General features: G+C 53.1%; 3 protein-coding genes across 3 annotated transcripts; 2 read left to right on the forward strand and 1 right to left on the reverse strand.

Moving 5' to 3' along the window:
- Nucleotides 1-59: 59 nt before the first annotated feature.
- Nucleotides 60-5,460, reverse strand: BBK36DRAFT_1184072 (hypothetical protein). The gene is made up of 4 exons (XM_024896384.1): nucleotides 4,952-5,460; nucleotides 4,102-4,843; nucleotides 284-3,963; nucleotides 60-229 (listed from the first exon to the last, which is right to left on the reverse strand). Exons 1-4 carry the CDS (start codon nucleotides 5,367-5,369, stop codon nucleotides 102-104), a joined length of 4,968 nt encoding a protein of 1,655 aa, XP_024746269.1. The 5' UTR covers nucleotides 5,370-5,460; the 3' UTR covers nucleotides 60-101.
- A 1,833-nt stretch (nucleotides 5,461-7,293) lies between these two features.
- BBK36DRAFT_1127718 (hypothetical protein) lies at nucleotides 7,294-8,203 on the forward strand (the record flags this gene model as incomplete). Its single annotated transcript, XM_024891546.1, has 2 exons — nucleotides 7,294-7,501; nucleotides 7,569-8,203. The coding sequence occupies 2 exons, from the start codon at nucleotides 7,294-7,296 to the stop codon at nucleotides 8,201-8,203; spliced, it is 843 nt and encodes a 280-aa protein (XP_024746270.1).
- Nucleotides 8,204-9,278: 1,075 nt separating this feature from the next.
- BBK36DRAFT_1164568 (ankyrin) lies at nucleotides 9,279-15,164 on the forward strand (the record flags this gene model as incomplete). Its single annotated transcript, XM_024894658.1, has 6 exons — nucleotides 9,279-9,956; nucleotides 10,019-11,476; nucleotides 11,548-12,677; nucleotides 12,739-13,509; nucleotides 13,569-13,816; nucleotides 13,876-15,164. 6 exons carry the CDS (start codon nucleotides 9,279-9,281, stop codon nucleotides 15,162-15,164), a joined length of 5,574 nt encoding a protein of 1,857 aa, XP_024746271.1.
- Nucleotides 15,165-15,329: the final 165 nt, after the last annotated feature.

Genomic DNA, 15,329 nt, shown 5'->3' on the forward strand with positions numbered 1-15,329 from the left:
ACGCAGATTGAAAAACAAAGACACACGCAGGCAAATGAGAAAACAAAACAGAACAAAAACGCCCGGAGGAATAGCAAAGCCGTTCGTCAATGGTCAATTCATCATAAAGGCATCAAACCAATCCCTCCTCCACTCTTCTTGACGATCTTGCCGTCACGCTTGAACCCGCCACTGCTCCCTCCGCCAGATCGAGACGAGGAACCGCCGCCGCCGCTCCCAGAACCGCCTCCTCTCCCAGAACTGCCTCCCCTCGCAGAACTGCCTCCCCTCGCAGAACTGCCACCCCTCCCGCCAGAGCCGCTGCCCCGGCGCTGAGAGCCTCCGCCAGAAGCACCTTTCTTGGACCATTTCTTCCCACCAGAGTATCTCCTTCGCCCTCCTCCTCCTCCCCCTCCGCCACCCCGGCTATATGATCTGCCCCTGGATTGACTCGGGTGACTATTCAAGCTCTGCAGCCTGTCGTGGAATGCTTGCACATTCGCTGGCGGTTGGGGAGCAAAGTAGTGAGAGTCTTCTTCCATCCCCATGGCCTCCTCTTCATCCTCATCTATCTCGAGATCCGAACTGATCAGGTCCACTATTTCTTGATCTAAGTTGAAAGCTGAGCCACCAGCACCACCAGACTCTGCCGCGGAAATCTCGCGATATGAATCATGATACGTCTCTAAGATTGGTATCAGCTTCGAGCCAAACTGCTTGACTTTCTCGACGTCAATCCCGGGAATCCGGCTCATGCTCTCGAGGGAGATGGTCCAATTAATGGCCATTTCTTGCAGGTGAGAATCGTTAAACAGTGGTCGTCTAATTTCATGCCTGTTCCGAAATCGCTCTTCCAGTTGGCGTGCCTCTTGAACGAAAGCATCCACCACGTCCTGATGGATCTCTGGCAGATCTTCCAGCTTCAGCCTACCTGAGGTAGGTTCGGGCCGTGATGGCTTTCTGGAGCTGGCTGTCGAGTTGGTTGGTTTCGCGGGTCGGTGCTGAGGCAGCGGCTCAAAAGCTTCGTCCTCTTCGGCCATTTCCTCTTCACCTTCGTCTTCCATCTCTTCGTCCGAGACAACGAAGCCATCGTTCACATAGCCGTGTGCTGTCGTGGGTAGGTTTGACTCGTCATCACTATCAAGCACCATTGCTCTTTTTCTGCGTGCGTTGACGGGAGAGGAGACATATGTCGATTGTACGTTATTAGCCGGCTCTTTCTGCTTCTTGCTGGCTTTTGTTTTCTTGGGTCTCGTCTGATCTGCATCGCCATGATCAGAAACTTGGACCGTCAGCATAAGCTTTCGTCTCCCCGTCAGAAACTGGTCGGCAGCAGGTCCGATTTGGAGATATTGAATAGCAACTCCATGATTGCCAACAACGTTGTCCTCGTGGAAGCCCTTCTCAGCCGAGAGGCGGTCGATAACGCGCACAATCTCATGCTTCTTCATCCCCCTGGCCATGCCGTGGTACTCATCCGAGTTTTGCATTTCATTGTCTGGATATTTCCTCCCAATCAAGATATCCGCACACTGGTTGGCCGTCAGTCTGTGCTGCTGCTGGACAACTCGTATGGCGGCTATGGCGTATTCGGAGAAGTCCTGCTGCTCAAATACAAGCCCAGCCTGACAATTGTCGCAGGTCTTGTTGCATTGTGACGGATGGAAGTCCTCTCCAAAGTAGCGGAGGACCTCGGTTCGTCGACAATCTGCCTTGTTATCACAGAATGCTGTCACGCGGTTCAGCATTACCATCTGCCTTTCCTTTTGATCGTGGCTGCCATCTCCGTCCAGTATCAGCTTTTTGAGGACTCTTATATCCCCCTTTCCATAGAACAAGATACAGTCGGAGGGCTTCCCATCACGTCCCGCACGCCCGGTTTCTTGATAATAGCCTTCCAAGCTCTTCGGAATGCCATGGTGGATAACGTATCTCACGTCTGGCTTGTCGATCCCCATCCCGAAAGCAATCGTAGCCACTACGACTTTGATTTGGCCCTTTTGCCACGCAGTTTGTACCTCCACCTTCTCCGAGGGTGTAATCATGGCATGGTAATGTCGTGCTGTGATGCCGTGTTCAGAGAGCTTCTGGGCAACATCTTCGGCTTGCTTTCGCGAAATTGTGTAGATAATGCCTGTAACATCGGGGTATTTGGCTTTGATTAAAGCAGCGATCTGCTGCGTCACTACCGGGTTGGAGCCTTTAGGCCGGACCTCGTAGTACAGGTTCGGACGGTTGAAGCTTTGCGAAAACACTTGGCAGTTCTTCATACGAAGATTGTGTTTGATGTCGACAATGACGTTCTGTGTGGCAGTGGCCGTCAGCGCCATGACAGGAACCTGAGGAAACTTGGCTCGAAGCTGTCCCAGCGTCTTGTAGTCTGGACGAAAGTCATGCCCCCACTGGCTAACGCAGTGAGCCTCATCGATGACGATGCGAGCAAACTTTTTGTTGCGGTACAAGTTTTGCAAAGCGTTCATGAACTGGGGGCTTTTGCTGGCCATTTCCGGTGTGACGTAGAGGAGCTCGATGAAGTGTTCTGGATTCCGCTCATCGAAAGCAGACATGACTTGCCGCTTGTACTCTGGCGAACACTCGCTGTTGAATGCAACGGCCTGTATTCCTAGAGCTTTCATGTGATCTACTTGATCTTGCATTAAGCTCAGCAGAGGAGAAACAACGATAGTGACGCCTCTTGTTTTGCCGGACTTGACAACAGCTGGGAGCTGATAGCAGAGGGACTTTCCACCGCCCGTTGGCATCAGAACAAAGGCATCGTCGCCTGCGAGCGTGGCGTTAATGGCTTCCAGTTGATTCTGTCGAAATCCCTTCATCCTGAATCGATCTTTCAAGGTCTTTTGTACGTCTGCAGACCAAGGATGTCTCATCAGCTCCGCCGGTATCCTTGTTTGAGATGAATCTGGAGGCGCCTGTCTTTTGGAGGCTTGCTTCTGCTTTGGCGCGGGCACAGCATTTCCAGATGTTTCGGAGAATGCCCGTCGAGAATCCAGGGGCAGATTTCGAGCAGACTGCCGTCCCTCATAGTCTTGAGCAAATGCAAGCATATCAGCATCGTCACTAAAGTCGCTAAACTCGTTTGCTGCGCGTTGAATGTGACTCCTCTGAGGTGCTTTGCGTGTCTCGGCTGGAGTGGCCTTCTTCGCCGGTTTGGGTAGCAGCTGCATGTCCACGTCATCAATGTCAGAGAAGAAATCTTCCTCGGCGTCCACGTCATGGACCAGCGTTGGCACTGATCTTGGAGCAGACGTCGAGGCGTAATCGGGCAGCTGGGTGGTACGTGATGGCTGTCGTGGAAATGGCTTAGATCGTGAGTTTAAATCCTCTTGGGACAGACTACCGCTTCCACCAGTCATTCTCTGGGCCGGAATGGGTTCATTCCAGAGTTGTGACCGGACAGGTTCAGGAAGTTGGGTCTGATGGACGACTTGAGTCCCTCCCATAGGCAAGTGAGCGTCTCTTGAACTCCGTGACATGTTCACCAAGCCTCCATGACCAGCCTGGGTTCCAAGCACAACGATATGATCATCTCTTCGGCTCGTGTCAGGAGCCTCCGTAGTATCTAATAGATTGGCTTCGTTGAGCCCTGCTGCGGCTAGCATTTGAGCGAGCTCTCCTTCTTTCGTCTCGACATGCTCAGTGAGCTCGTCCAGTCGGGCTTCTTCTTCGTCCGTATTTGCACCTTCGGCGTATGATCGTGCTACCTTCTGAGCCACTGCCTCTCGTTGCTGGTGCAGATTCTTGTAATGTTTCACTGATTGATCGAGATCCTGGATCGCCTTTTGTTGTCTGACGAGCCGTTCTTTCTCCGCTTTGATCTCGTTCCTCTTCTCCTTCGGCAATCTGTCATTGATGGCCTGCATGAAGTCCCGATCATTCTGCTGGATTTTCTTGTCTAACGAGTCGCACCTTTTCGCTAGTAGCTGCGGATTCGATAATATTATGGACAGGAGTTTTGATGATTGGCTGGATGTCGTAACCGGCGGCTGTGGATGGCTGTCTTCGCTCACATTGTCGGCAGTGGTTGTGCTCGGGGTATCAGATAAGCTTTGGTGAGACGCCTCCAGGTCTTTGGCCTGTGTTCGTCGAGCAGGCGGTGGTGACCGTTTTCGTCTTGGTTCAGGGGTGGGAGGCAGATCTTCGACATCCATGATGAAGTCATCTTTCTCCAGGTTGACCACAGGCGCCACAAAATCCTTCTTTGTAGCAGCAGGGACTGACGGGGGTGTCACAAATTCGTCATCGGAATCAGGAATGAAATACTCGTCGGTTCGGCGCTGTTCGGGTTGAGGGATGCGGTCGTCAAAGTCTAGAGAATCCGGGGATGTAGAACGCCGGCCAGAAACTTTCGCTTTCTTCCTTCTCTCAGAGCTAGTGATGGCATAGTCTTTATCAGGGGTCCGCTTGATTGGAGATGGTGATCTTTGATTGGCAAGTCGTCCCAAGGGAGATGAAGACCCGGCCGAAGGTAACCCTGCTTTAACACTCTGTGATGGTTTAGCAACAATGGACCTCCCTGTCTGTTGAAGGTTTGGCACGGCAGAACTGACTTTCTTGACGGAACGTCGACCGGGAGTCGGGGCAGGAGGAGAGGTTCCCAGAATCTGATAGACATCGGGAAACTGAGTATCAGCACCAGCATCGGCACTCTTCCTCTTCTTAGTCTTGGGCAACGGTGCCTCCCAGGATGCGTCCTTTTCGGTCCAGACTTTTACATCTTCGCCAAATTCATCAGATTCGTCAGATGCACCGGTTGTCCTCGTCAGATCCATGTATTCCAGATCGTCCACGTCGAAGTCCGCAAAATCAGCGTCGAATCCTGGAGATGGACTGCGGCGTGACGGGTCTGGCTTTGCCGGTGACAGGACAAATTGCTTTGGTTTCGCAGACCCCGGAGTTGCTATCGGGCCATTATACCTGGGAATATCAGAACCCAGTTTTTCGGTATGCGCACCACTCGTTTTTGAAGACTCATTTGAGCGCTGTTTGTACTGGGTTTCAGCTGATGATGGCGTCGCAAGTCTGCCATATTGTGACAAAAGCGAAGGCTTTTTCGACCCGGTAGACAAGTTTAGGCGGCCCATATCGTCGTCCTCTAATGCCACCACTTCTGTAACCAGTGAACCTTCTTCTCTCTTCGGCGGGCCATTTGAGCTCCGAGATTCCTGAACCTGCTGACGATGTCTGTCTCCTCCACTTGATACGGTGGTTGCTTGACTCGGCTCTGCCGTACGGCCGCCTGCAGACTGGGATTGCGAAAATCGGAATGATGCTGAGTCGCTGGCTTGGGGAAGCTCTCGAGCGGCGGGCTTTGATAAGGCGGCGTTCTTCAACAACCAGGTGAGGTGGCCCGCGAGGTTATTTCGAGTCATGAAGCCGGCTTCGGGATGCCAGACTGGTCCGCATTTGCACCTCTGGCGAGCATTGGAGCCGTTGTCTCGTATCGCTGGTGTTTTGATGCCTGTCAACAGCTTGTTGCTTCGTTTATGCGGCGTTGAAACAATAGTGGGAGAAGTCGCGTACCGCGTTTGGTTAGTCAGCAGATGCGACAGCACGTGATCCATTAACGCGCTCAGCGGCAGTCGGAGAATATGCGGTTCAAGATTGTGCATTAGGTAACGCTACCAATTTCAACATCAGACCTGCAATAGACCAGGTCAATCGAATTTCAAGCAGTCAATTAGAAAGGCAAAACAAAGATTCATTATCATGGACAGGGACCATATAATTTTATGTGGAAATTAATATAAGAGAGTTTCAATGGGCATGCATTGTCAATTGGCAGCAACACGACCCTATCACCAGTCAGAGCATACAATTCTGCCGTGCAATTACACGGGGCCAACAAACATCGGCACATGGCTGCTCGAGGCTGTATAGCTATTGACGGCGGCTGAAACTCGACTTCGGTTTGGCATCAATAGAATTGAAGTCCTTATTATGATGATGCCATATTTTCTACTATGAGAAGAGCTCATTGCGAAGGTCGGCCACCCGCGTCCAACACATACAATACACAGACCCATACATCATCAAATTCCTGGCTGCCTTCGTTGTCGTATCCGCCTACTTGCTATACGAAAAGCACAAATCATAGGATCACCACCTTTTCTCCTAAAAGAGCTTGAGACCCTCCAGGATACCCGACGTGCTCGTACCTAGTCTTTAAGCATGTCAGCCTTATTGACAACCCATACCCACAGCCCTACCAGCACGACACTCTCCAACCACGATCTAGTCCTCCGAGTCATTCAATTCCACGTTTCTGCATGGATCAAGGTCGCCGTCTATTATAACTTTATTTTTTGACATGTCACGATCACTGCCTGAAGCAGCATTTCTCTGCAAAACCGCAGCGGAAACAGCAACGGCTGTCGGCGGCATCGGTGGAGTCGCGATCAGATCGCCTCCCGGCCCGCACGGCTGGCTGGACGGCAGCCGGCCGGGGCCCACTCCGGATGCGGTGCGTCAGGACCTGGCTATTGGCTGCAAGGGGGACGGCTTTCGCAGCCACGCCGCTTTAAGCCGACAGTTGATTTTTTCTTTCACATCATGGATGGCGTCCCAGGGGTCAGGTACGTAAGTATTATCTAAGAGCCTGTCGTTGCAGTCGGTGAGAATGAGCCCGGAACTCGGCTCCCAGAGTGTTGACCATGCAGTGCTTGCTCTCTGAGAAGCGACAAGGAAGTTCAGCAGAATGGACGCAATTCCAGTGCAACGTCTGTTGCAGCGATGCCAACTCAGTCACTCTGGCAAACATTGGATGCGACAGATTGCTTTTTGTCTTTGAAACTTGATTTACCAGCGTTTGCACCAAATCATGACGCGGACGCTTTCTTTGCTATATGTGTCAGACAGTCTTACATCTCGATCCCAGGTGCATGACCAAGCATCCTTTCTTGATGCGGAGAAACGATCGGAACAACCCTCGATCTAATACACATGTCATAAATTTGGTTTTTAAAGCAGCAATGACCATGATGTATGCGCTTCTCGCAAGATAGTTGGCCGGAAGTGTCCGTTATCTGCTTCCCCCTTTAAAGACCTGGTCTGGATCCTGGCTTCGGCGTGGGGCCGGCGGAAGTCCATTTTTTTCAACCGTGCCTCAGACGGATGTCGGTCCCGACGCCTGCAATAAATCAAGACGGAATCCCTAATCTCCAGCCTTCACACACACTTTTGTGATGCACTGCCCTATCTTGGAAATCAGATGACTTGCTGAGGACTGCCGCCAAACAGAATTAACACTCCCTCTAGCTCTTATATAGGAGTGTTACAACATATATCACGGATACGATGGCCGAGACGGAGGAGAAAGTCACAACGACCCCTCTACCGGACACTAGTCGAGAAGGGTCTCTCCATACCGGGAAGCAAACGCCACAAGCAGCCAAGGAACCGAACAGGAACAATGAACTTGTCGACTATCTCTCACAGGACATTCGAACAACACTGTTCGTTGAGCTCCAACTCTTGCTGATCACGTTCTGCACAGGCATTCAAGGTCAGCATACTCTTACTTCAGCATCGTCTTTTCCCTTATTAGGAAGCTAACACAGATCATATCACAGATGCAACGACGTTCCCCGACTATCACTGCTTCGCCTCGAACCAAACCGGCAACACCATCTTCCTCTGCCTGGCATTGATCATGCCGCAGTTCAACGGTGACATGTTTTATACTGCCAACATCGGCACGGGATTAGGCGTATTCCTCGTCGCAGGATGGTTGACCGGCCAAATAGGCCACATCGTCGGGCCTCGCAAGCGATGGTGGCTTATTTTTTGCAACCTGATTCAAACCGGCCTTGTCTTTGCTGCGACCGGCATTCAATATCGGCACGGAGTCCATGATCATGGTTGGAGCGCTGTTGTCGTCGTCGCCCTGTTGGCGTTCGCCGCCGGCAGCCAGGTGGTGCAGTCTCGAAGCTTGGCCGCGACCGAAATCAGCACTGCGATGGCGACGGCAGCGTGGGTGGACTTGATGATTGACCAGAAGCTCTTTGTTCTGGACAACCGACCGCGGACGAGGCGAGTTGCGTTTCTTCTGGCGCTTGTCATCGGGGGCTTGGTCGGTGCCCTGATTTATCGCACTGCCGGGTCAGGGGCTGCGCTTGCTGTGTCTGGGGCGGGCAAGGGACTGGCTGGTCTCTTGTACATTTTCTCAGGGGCCGAGAAGAAGAAGGTCAACACATCGGAGGTGTAAGGGGTCTCAGCATCACTGTGTTATTTCAGGCGTTTTTGGCTCGATGGTTTTTTGGGATAAAAAGCGAGTGAGATTTGATTTGCAGCCAGCGTACAGGGTAATGGACAGCGGGCGTCTTGTGACATTAGAGTAGACAAGAGAGGCGGTTTAGACGTACAATGACTCAAAGCGAACCCCGAATGCAGCAATTGCCGGAATCAGGGTTCCATGTGAATGGATACGTGAATTCTTTTCCGTTGCGTGCAATTACGTCTCCCATTGATGTTGGTCCGCAGTATGTCTTGTACTGCTTCGTGCATTGCATCTCGTGTAAATTTTTCGACAGGCGGCGGGATGGAAAGTCAAAGATACGACGCGACAGGTCCTCCCTCCTGCAAGTTGAATGAGTCCCTATCATTTGCTCGTTCTCCACCGCCTTCTGCCTGATCGGGTAACTTCCATTGCCCGGCCATCGCAATTCTCCGCCCCGGCCAGGCTGCCATAGTGGGGCCGGCAGCTCGACCGAGCTCTCAAGCCAAGCTCCAACAGGCACCAGCGACCCTCTCTGGCGATGCCCTCGGCTTGTGTCTCCATCCAGGCGTCGGTCACGGGACTTCGCGATGCAGTCGTGCCCTCTGCTCCAGGCAGCAGACCCCCGGACGATGTGGAAGCGCGTTCTCGCGTCGTGGCTCCATGCCCTTTTCCAGCTCCAAGCGCTATTACAGTCACCACCAAGATGCTATCGTCGTTAGCGGCTGTTCCACAGCTCTAGTGCTTGGGAGACCGAGGATGGATCGTCTCGCGGGATGAGAGAATCGCCTCAGGGTCTCTCTAGCTCCTGGCCAGCTGGACATGTATAAAGCTTGTCGTCTTTCCGTTCGTTTCCTGGTCTGATTCCCAAGCCATCTCTCATCTCACGAGTCTCTTCTTCTTCGTTGGACTCAATCGGACGTGGAGCTCTTCGATCTTCTTGTTTGTTACGAGTTTCGCTTCTTCTCCACCACGTCACCATCACAGTCAATTCCCTCGCTGTGCGAGATATCATTCTCCGTCCAACGCCAGCCGGCCCTCAATTGACTCGGACTCACACGCAGCAATGGCTTTCGCAGACTTCCCTGAGCTGCCTGCGCCCCAGGCGGACCTGGTCAACTACATTGCCCAGAATCCGGCCAAGCCCATGGTCGAGATCATGGAGCCCTACCGCAGATACGAAGCCCACCTGCGCTCGGTGTTTGCCCAGGACAGGGAGAACCCCATCCTCAAGGATCCTTACCTCAATGTCGTTCCTCTGTTTACTGATGCTACCAAGAGCATCACCACTCGTGCTCGAGATCTGGCGTCTGAATCGGAGGAAGAGAAGTCCAAGTACATCATGGTGTTGCCGGACGACAAGCGCCGCCCACATGGATCACCAGCAACTGTTGCCAATCTGGCCGAGTTTCAGAAGAACTTTGGCATCTTTTCGGAGTCTTCTCTTGCCGAGCTCGACTGGAACAATGTCGTGGCAGCCGGCTCCTCCGTTGTCAACACGTTGCTGCCAGTTCCAAATGAGTTCAAAGCGAACAAGAGAAAGCTCCGCGAATATTATCACGAGAAGTTTTGCCCTGCGTCCGATGTCGACCTCTTCTTGTATGGTCTCACCCATGACGAGGCCATCGAAAAGATTAAGCAGATCGAGCAGTCGATTCGGGACTCGATCCTGAGCGAAGTCACAGTCGTTCGCACCAAATATGCCATCACTATTGCTAGTCAATATCCCGTTCGGCATGTGCAGGTGAGGACAAACCTCGGCGCGCAGGATTATTCAGGCCTCTTATTAAAACTGACCCTTCACAGGTCGTTCTCCGTGTGTACAAGTCAGTCAGCGAGATTCTGACTGGATTCGACATTGATGCCGCTGGAGCCGCCTACGACGGTAAGCAGGTTTACGTGGCTCCCAGGACCCTCGGCAGCATCATCACGCAGATCAACCACATAGATCTTTCCAGACGCAGTCCGTCTTATGAGAACCGCTTGTCCAAATACTCTCATCGAAATTTCGAGGTTTACTGGCCTGAGCTCGACAGATCCCGCGTTGACCCAACAATTTTCGAGAGGAGCTTTCAACGAACCTTGGGACTTGCCCGTCTATTGGTCTTGGAACGACTGCCAACCACGCATGCTCGCGATGCCTACCTCAACAAAAGGCGTCAGGAGCGTGGCCGGCCGGCGGTGCAGCGCAACCACTTCAGCCTCAGAGGAAACCTCAAGTCCTACCACGAAGATGAGGTTGCCGATTGGCTCTCAGAGGAAGACGTCAGCAACTATCACACCTTCACTGTTCCGTATGGCGAGAAATTCAACGCGAAGCGGATTGAGAAGCTCTGCTACACCCGAGACCTGCTGCTCAACGCCGAGTGGAACCAGCCAAAGGAGCGCGAAGTCTATCTGCATCGCCACCCTGCATTCTTTGGCAGGGTGGAGGATGTGATCGAAGACTGCTGCGGGTCTTGCCCCAAGCCAGTGACCCCGGAAGAGATTGAGGTTGCCGAGAAAGAGGCTGAGATATACATCTCCGGCAAGGTCACGTTTCTCATTGACGACCCTGGCAGGCAGCAGATCGGATCGTTCAATCCTTTGACGGAGCAAGACTGGACCGACATGGCTTATGTCGGCAACACGGCTAGACTGTTTCAGTCTATTGTCGATGATGATGTTGACGATGTCCTGAATTGGCTCTCTCAAGAAGGCGCAGACCCGAATCAGAGGGATTACACCGGACGAGCACCGCTTCATCTCGCCGCCATGGTTTCCTCTCCAGGAGTTGTTCGGTGCCTCGTCGACCACGGCGCTCGCCTAACCGCTCGTCTTGCGGACGGTCGAACGGCTCTTCATCTCGCCGCCGCCAGAGGCCATGCCGAGATCATCAAGATTCTGATGGACAAGAGTGATGAGAATGAAGAAGCTGAAGAGGACAGGAAGGACAGGCGACGCAAGGCTGCTAGGGCCCAAGGGAGTGACAACAACGAAGACACTGAAAAGTCACCCGAGGGAGCCGAGGATGCAGAGGATTCAGACATTGAGATTGTGGACAACGCCGAAACCGAGACAGACGCAGTCTCAATCGTTACTGGGTCGTTCGTCAAGGTAGAGAAGGGCAAGGAAAACACAGGCACGGAGGAGCCCACACTCGACGAGCCAGAGGAAGGACCAGACTTCTACCAGATCAACGTACTCGCCTGGGATGTACCATGCTCTCCTCTCCATCTCGCTATTACAGGAGGGCACGAAGAGGCTGTCAAGACCCTTTGCGATGTGAGTTTCATAAGCGGCTCTCGATGTCCAGCCCGAGCCACTGATTTGTTTGGATTCTAACGTCAAAATAGTATGGAGCCGATTCGATCCTTCCCGTCAAATTCCTGAATGTCCCTCAATACTCGAACCAAGCCGCGGCCATCCTTACCTTGACGCTTGCACTCTCGCTGCCGACAGAAAAGGCCAAGTCTATGGCACTGTTGCTTCTCCAACTCGGCGCCACCTGCTCCCAAGCCGATTCTGACGGGTGTACCGCCTTCCATCGTTATGTCGAGAAAGGCAGCGTTGACATGGTTGGAACACTCATTGAGAGCGACCCCAGAGGCACTCAGGCAGCCATCAACCACTTGTTCTTTGGAGGCCATACGTGGAATCCCGATGTTGTCTTGCCGCTTCAGACTGCTCTCGATAGAGGTGACCCAATTCTTGTCCTCAAGCTTTTGAATGCTGGAGCCTCAACCGAGATCGACTTTGATGCCTGGCTCAAATCGGCCAAGGTGACTCCCACACAGGCCAACCACCTCGCAAACCCCGACATGACCAAGCAGAGGTATAGGCAGTCGGTGGAGCAGCCTTTGATCACGGCGATCCGGTCAGGCGACGTTGAGTCAGTTATTCATCTCCTGGAACACGGGGCAAACCCCAACGCGCTCACCCGCGAAACGGAGAACGCAATGTTGAACGAGTCGCAGCGCAACTATACCATCGGAGTCACGGCCTTGGACATGGTTCAGCGTCTCATCAAAAAGTTGCGCGAGTACGATGGAGAAAAGCCGAGAACAATGTATACAAAGCCTGAGAAACTGCCGGATTTCGAACCCTATTTGAAGGATCTGGAGCCCGGCACTTATCAACACTGCGTAGCTTCCTACAGGATCAAGGAGGCTCGAGAACGATACCAGCGCGATAGCGATAACTACGAGAAAGAGTTGCGGAAAGTGACTAACCCCAAAGGCGTTGTCGAAAAAGCAAACGCAATCAAGGAGAAGATTGAGGAGCTCGTCAAGCTGGAAGGTATCCTTGTTGCCAAAGGCGGGCTGATTTTCACTGAGCTTCATCCGGATATCAAGATGACTGGCCGGACCAACGACTACTACAACAGCTATATGCCACATTACCACTACAACAAAGATGAGCCCAAGATCCTATTCCATGGGGATGAGTTCATGACTGAAGCGAGGAGAGAGGGATATCTGCGATTGTAAGTCCATGTCTCTGTTACGCAAGATCAAGACTCACTACTAATACTACTCGGTTTTCAGGATGGAAGCAGCCTGGACTGGGGACGTGGAAACGATCAAGTCCCTAACTCTTCGAGCTTGGGGTCCCAACAACGAGCAACCCCCGTGCAAGATGGCCATCTACGACAACAGTCAAAACTCTCCCTTTTCGGTTGCTTTCCTTCGTGGCCACCACAACGCAGCCAAGGCTATCTTGGAGATTATCAGGGCCCAGTGGTCAGCGCCTGAAAAGGAAAAGGTCCGATACAAGATGCAGTCACGAGATGACGGTGACGAGAGTGAAGACAATGACGACGACGGCGATGAGTCGGAGTCAGATAACGAGCTTCGCATTGTCTCGGAGGCGATCGACAAGGCCTTTACCATCGATGACGTTGGGCAGATCTCAATGCAGGTCAAGTCTCATGTCAGGCCCATGGATGTGATTACAGGCATTGCGCATCGTGTCATCATGAAGGATGACGCACCGCCTGAACTCGGTGGCATAGCCAGTCTCTTGCGGCAAGCCATCGAGGCAGAGGACACAACTAGCCTGAAAATGCTTCTGGGATTGATGAAAGAGTACGAAGGTTTGGAGTTGACCGGTGATGAAGAGGACACCAGCAAGAGATTCAACATGGACTCGAGCGACTTCCTATTCGCAGTCCAAAGCGGGAACACGGAAGCGCTCAGTCTCCTCATCAAGCGAACTGGCGCAGGAATCCCCCTGGATCACCTCGTCAAGAAGAGCGGCGCTGAGCTGAAGCAGAAACCCCGCTACTACCAAGGTCTGACGGTTTATGGAAAGAAGAGGTATGAACATGCCGACCAAGACATGACGAGAGAATAGTTTTCACTGACATCGCGATCAGGAAGGACTGGGCAACGGCCGGCCGTAACATGGTCGTCAGAACCACCGGGGTCCAAACGCCACCTCTTCTTCACGCAGCACTCGGTGGCCGCCTTGAAGCAGTCGAGTTCTTCTTGGGCGACAAGCCTCATCGTCTGTACGCCGAGTTTGCAAAGTCCAAGACCGCTCTTGAGGATCCTCGGCTCAAGCATCTCATTCAGAGCCCAATCGGCTTTGATCGCGTCATATCCAAATGGCTGGGTGCAGACAGTAAGCCCTCTTCTTTGTACAAGATATCAAGATACCTGCTGACAAAAGGGTCCTTGCAGACGACTTCGTGCTGCACACGGCCATCTTGGCATCGCCCTCCGAGAACTCAGTCAAATTGGTCGAGTACTTGATCGAATCCTACCCCGACTCGATTGAGAGAAAGACTTCCGATGGCGACACGCCACTGATGTTGGCTTGTCGTCTTGGTTACGTCCAGTTTGCCAAGATGCTCATCGACGCAAATGCCAACCAGTGCACTCGCAACCACCAGGGAGAAAACATCTTGCATGCGGCCGTAGCTGGAAACCCAATGGCCCGCAGTCTTCGCCGCCTGCTGGATATACTCGATCCCAGTCTCCGAAATCATCTGTTTACGGAGCGCAAAAGTCTGCAGGCAAACGGCCTGACGCCGCTACACGCCTGGATCTCGCAAGTTTCCGGCGTGAGCCAGCATGACAACTCCGCCTACTATGGCAGGCGTACGAGGCGCTGGCGACATCATCACCACCCTGCACCGGTGCCCTATACCCGGACTGTGAACATTGTGGACATGCTGAAGCTGATGCTGGAGTATTCCAAGGGCGAGGAGCTGGACATGCTCAACGGCGCGGGCGACACTTGCCTGCACACGGCCGTCATGCAGAAGATGGTTGCCATCGTCAAGGTTCTCGTCGACTTCAAGCCGCAGCTGTTGCACAGAGAAAACGCCGTCGGCCGCACCCCTGCCGAGGTGGCTCAGGACAATGTAACAGCCGACCAATTTGCGCAGCAGAACAAGGTCCACAGCCCGAGAGTCGACAAGCTCGACGCCTGGCCCACCAAGGCCGTCACCGACTTCGTGACGTGCTCAACCGTCAAGGGTCTCAGCCGCGAACAGCTCCACGAAAAGGTGGTTGAGCTCGGCCTCAGCGGCGAGTACAAGCGCCGCCAGGTGGCCGCCATCATCGGCGCCGTCGGCCTGGCGCAGAGCAAGGAGTCGCTCACCCCGGTGACCTGCAACAAGGTCATCTGGGATCTCTGCAAGACCGCCATGGACAAGAACCCCGGGAAGCGCCGCCTCGTCAGCCTCAACGAGGCCAACGACGTCGCGAAGAGGCTCGGCGAGAAGCATGCGGCCTCGCGCTACTTTTCCGTCCAGGGCCGAGCAGAGGACGATGACGAGGAGGAGGGAGACGAGGCCGAGGGGGATGAAAAGGACAACACGAGGGACTTTGCTGCCAACCAGCTTGCGACGAAGCTCGGCCACGCTTGGAGCATCAACAGCTATGTAGCTGAGCAGTATGGCATTGAGAAATGCGATGCGTGCGGGTCGTATCATGACGGAATGTGCAATCTCAACTTCCCATGATAGTGAAAAGTGCTCTTTATAGGTCGAATTGGGCTACATGGGATGACTTTGATCATAGATAGGCAGGATGTGAATGAATACGGATATATATTTTCAACAAATGTGATGGTATTTGAACAGGGTGATTTGATTTTCGTTTCGGCATGACAAACTTTCAAAAGAGAG

The sequence above is a fragment of the Trichoderma citrinoviride genome, assembly GCF_003025115.1.
Source record: "Trichoderma citrinoviride strain TUCIM 6016 unplaced genomic scaffold BBK36scaffold_15, whole genome shotgun sequence".
In the NCBI taxonomy this organism is placed as follows: domain Eukaryota; kingdom Fungi; phylum Ascomycota; class Sordariomycetes; order Hypocreales; family Hypocreaceae; genus Trichoderma; species Trichoderma citrinoviride.

Coding starts and splice junctions, on each gene's coding strand:
- BBK36DRAFT_1184072 (XM_024896384.1), bottom strand. CDS start 5,369: ATGACTCGAAATAACCTCGCGGGCCACCTCACCTGGTTGTTGAAGAAC. Junction 3,964..4,101: donor CCTGAACCAAGACGAAAACG/GTCACCACCGCC, acceptor TACGACATCCAG/CCAATCATCAAAACTCCTGT. Junction 230..283: donor CAGCGGCTCTGGCGGGAGGG/GTGGCAGTTCTG, acceptor GTTCTGGGAGAG/GAGGCGGTTCTGGGAGCGGC.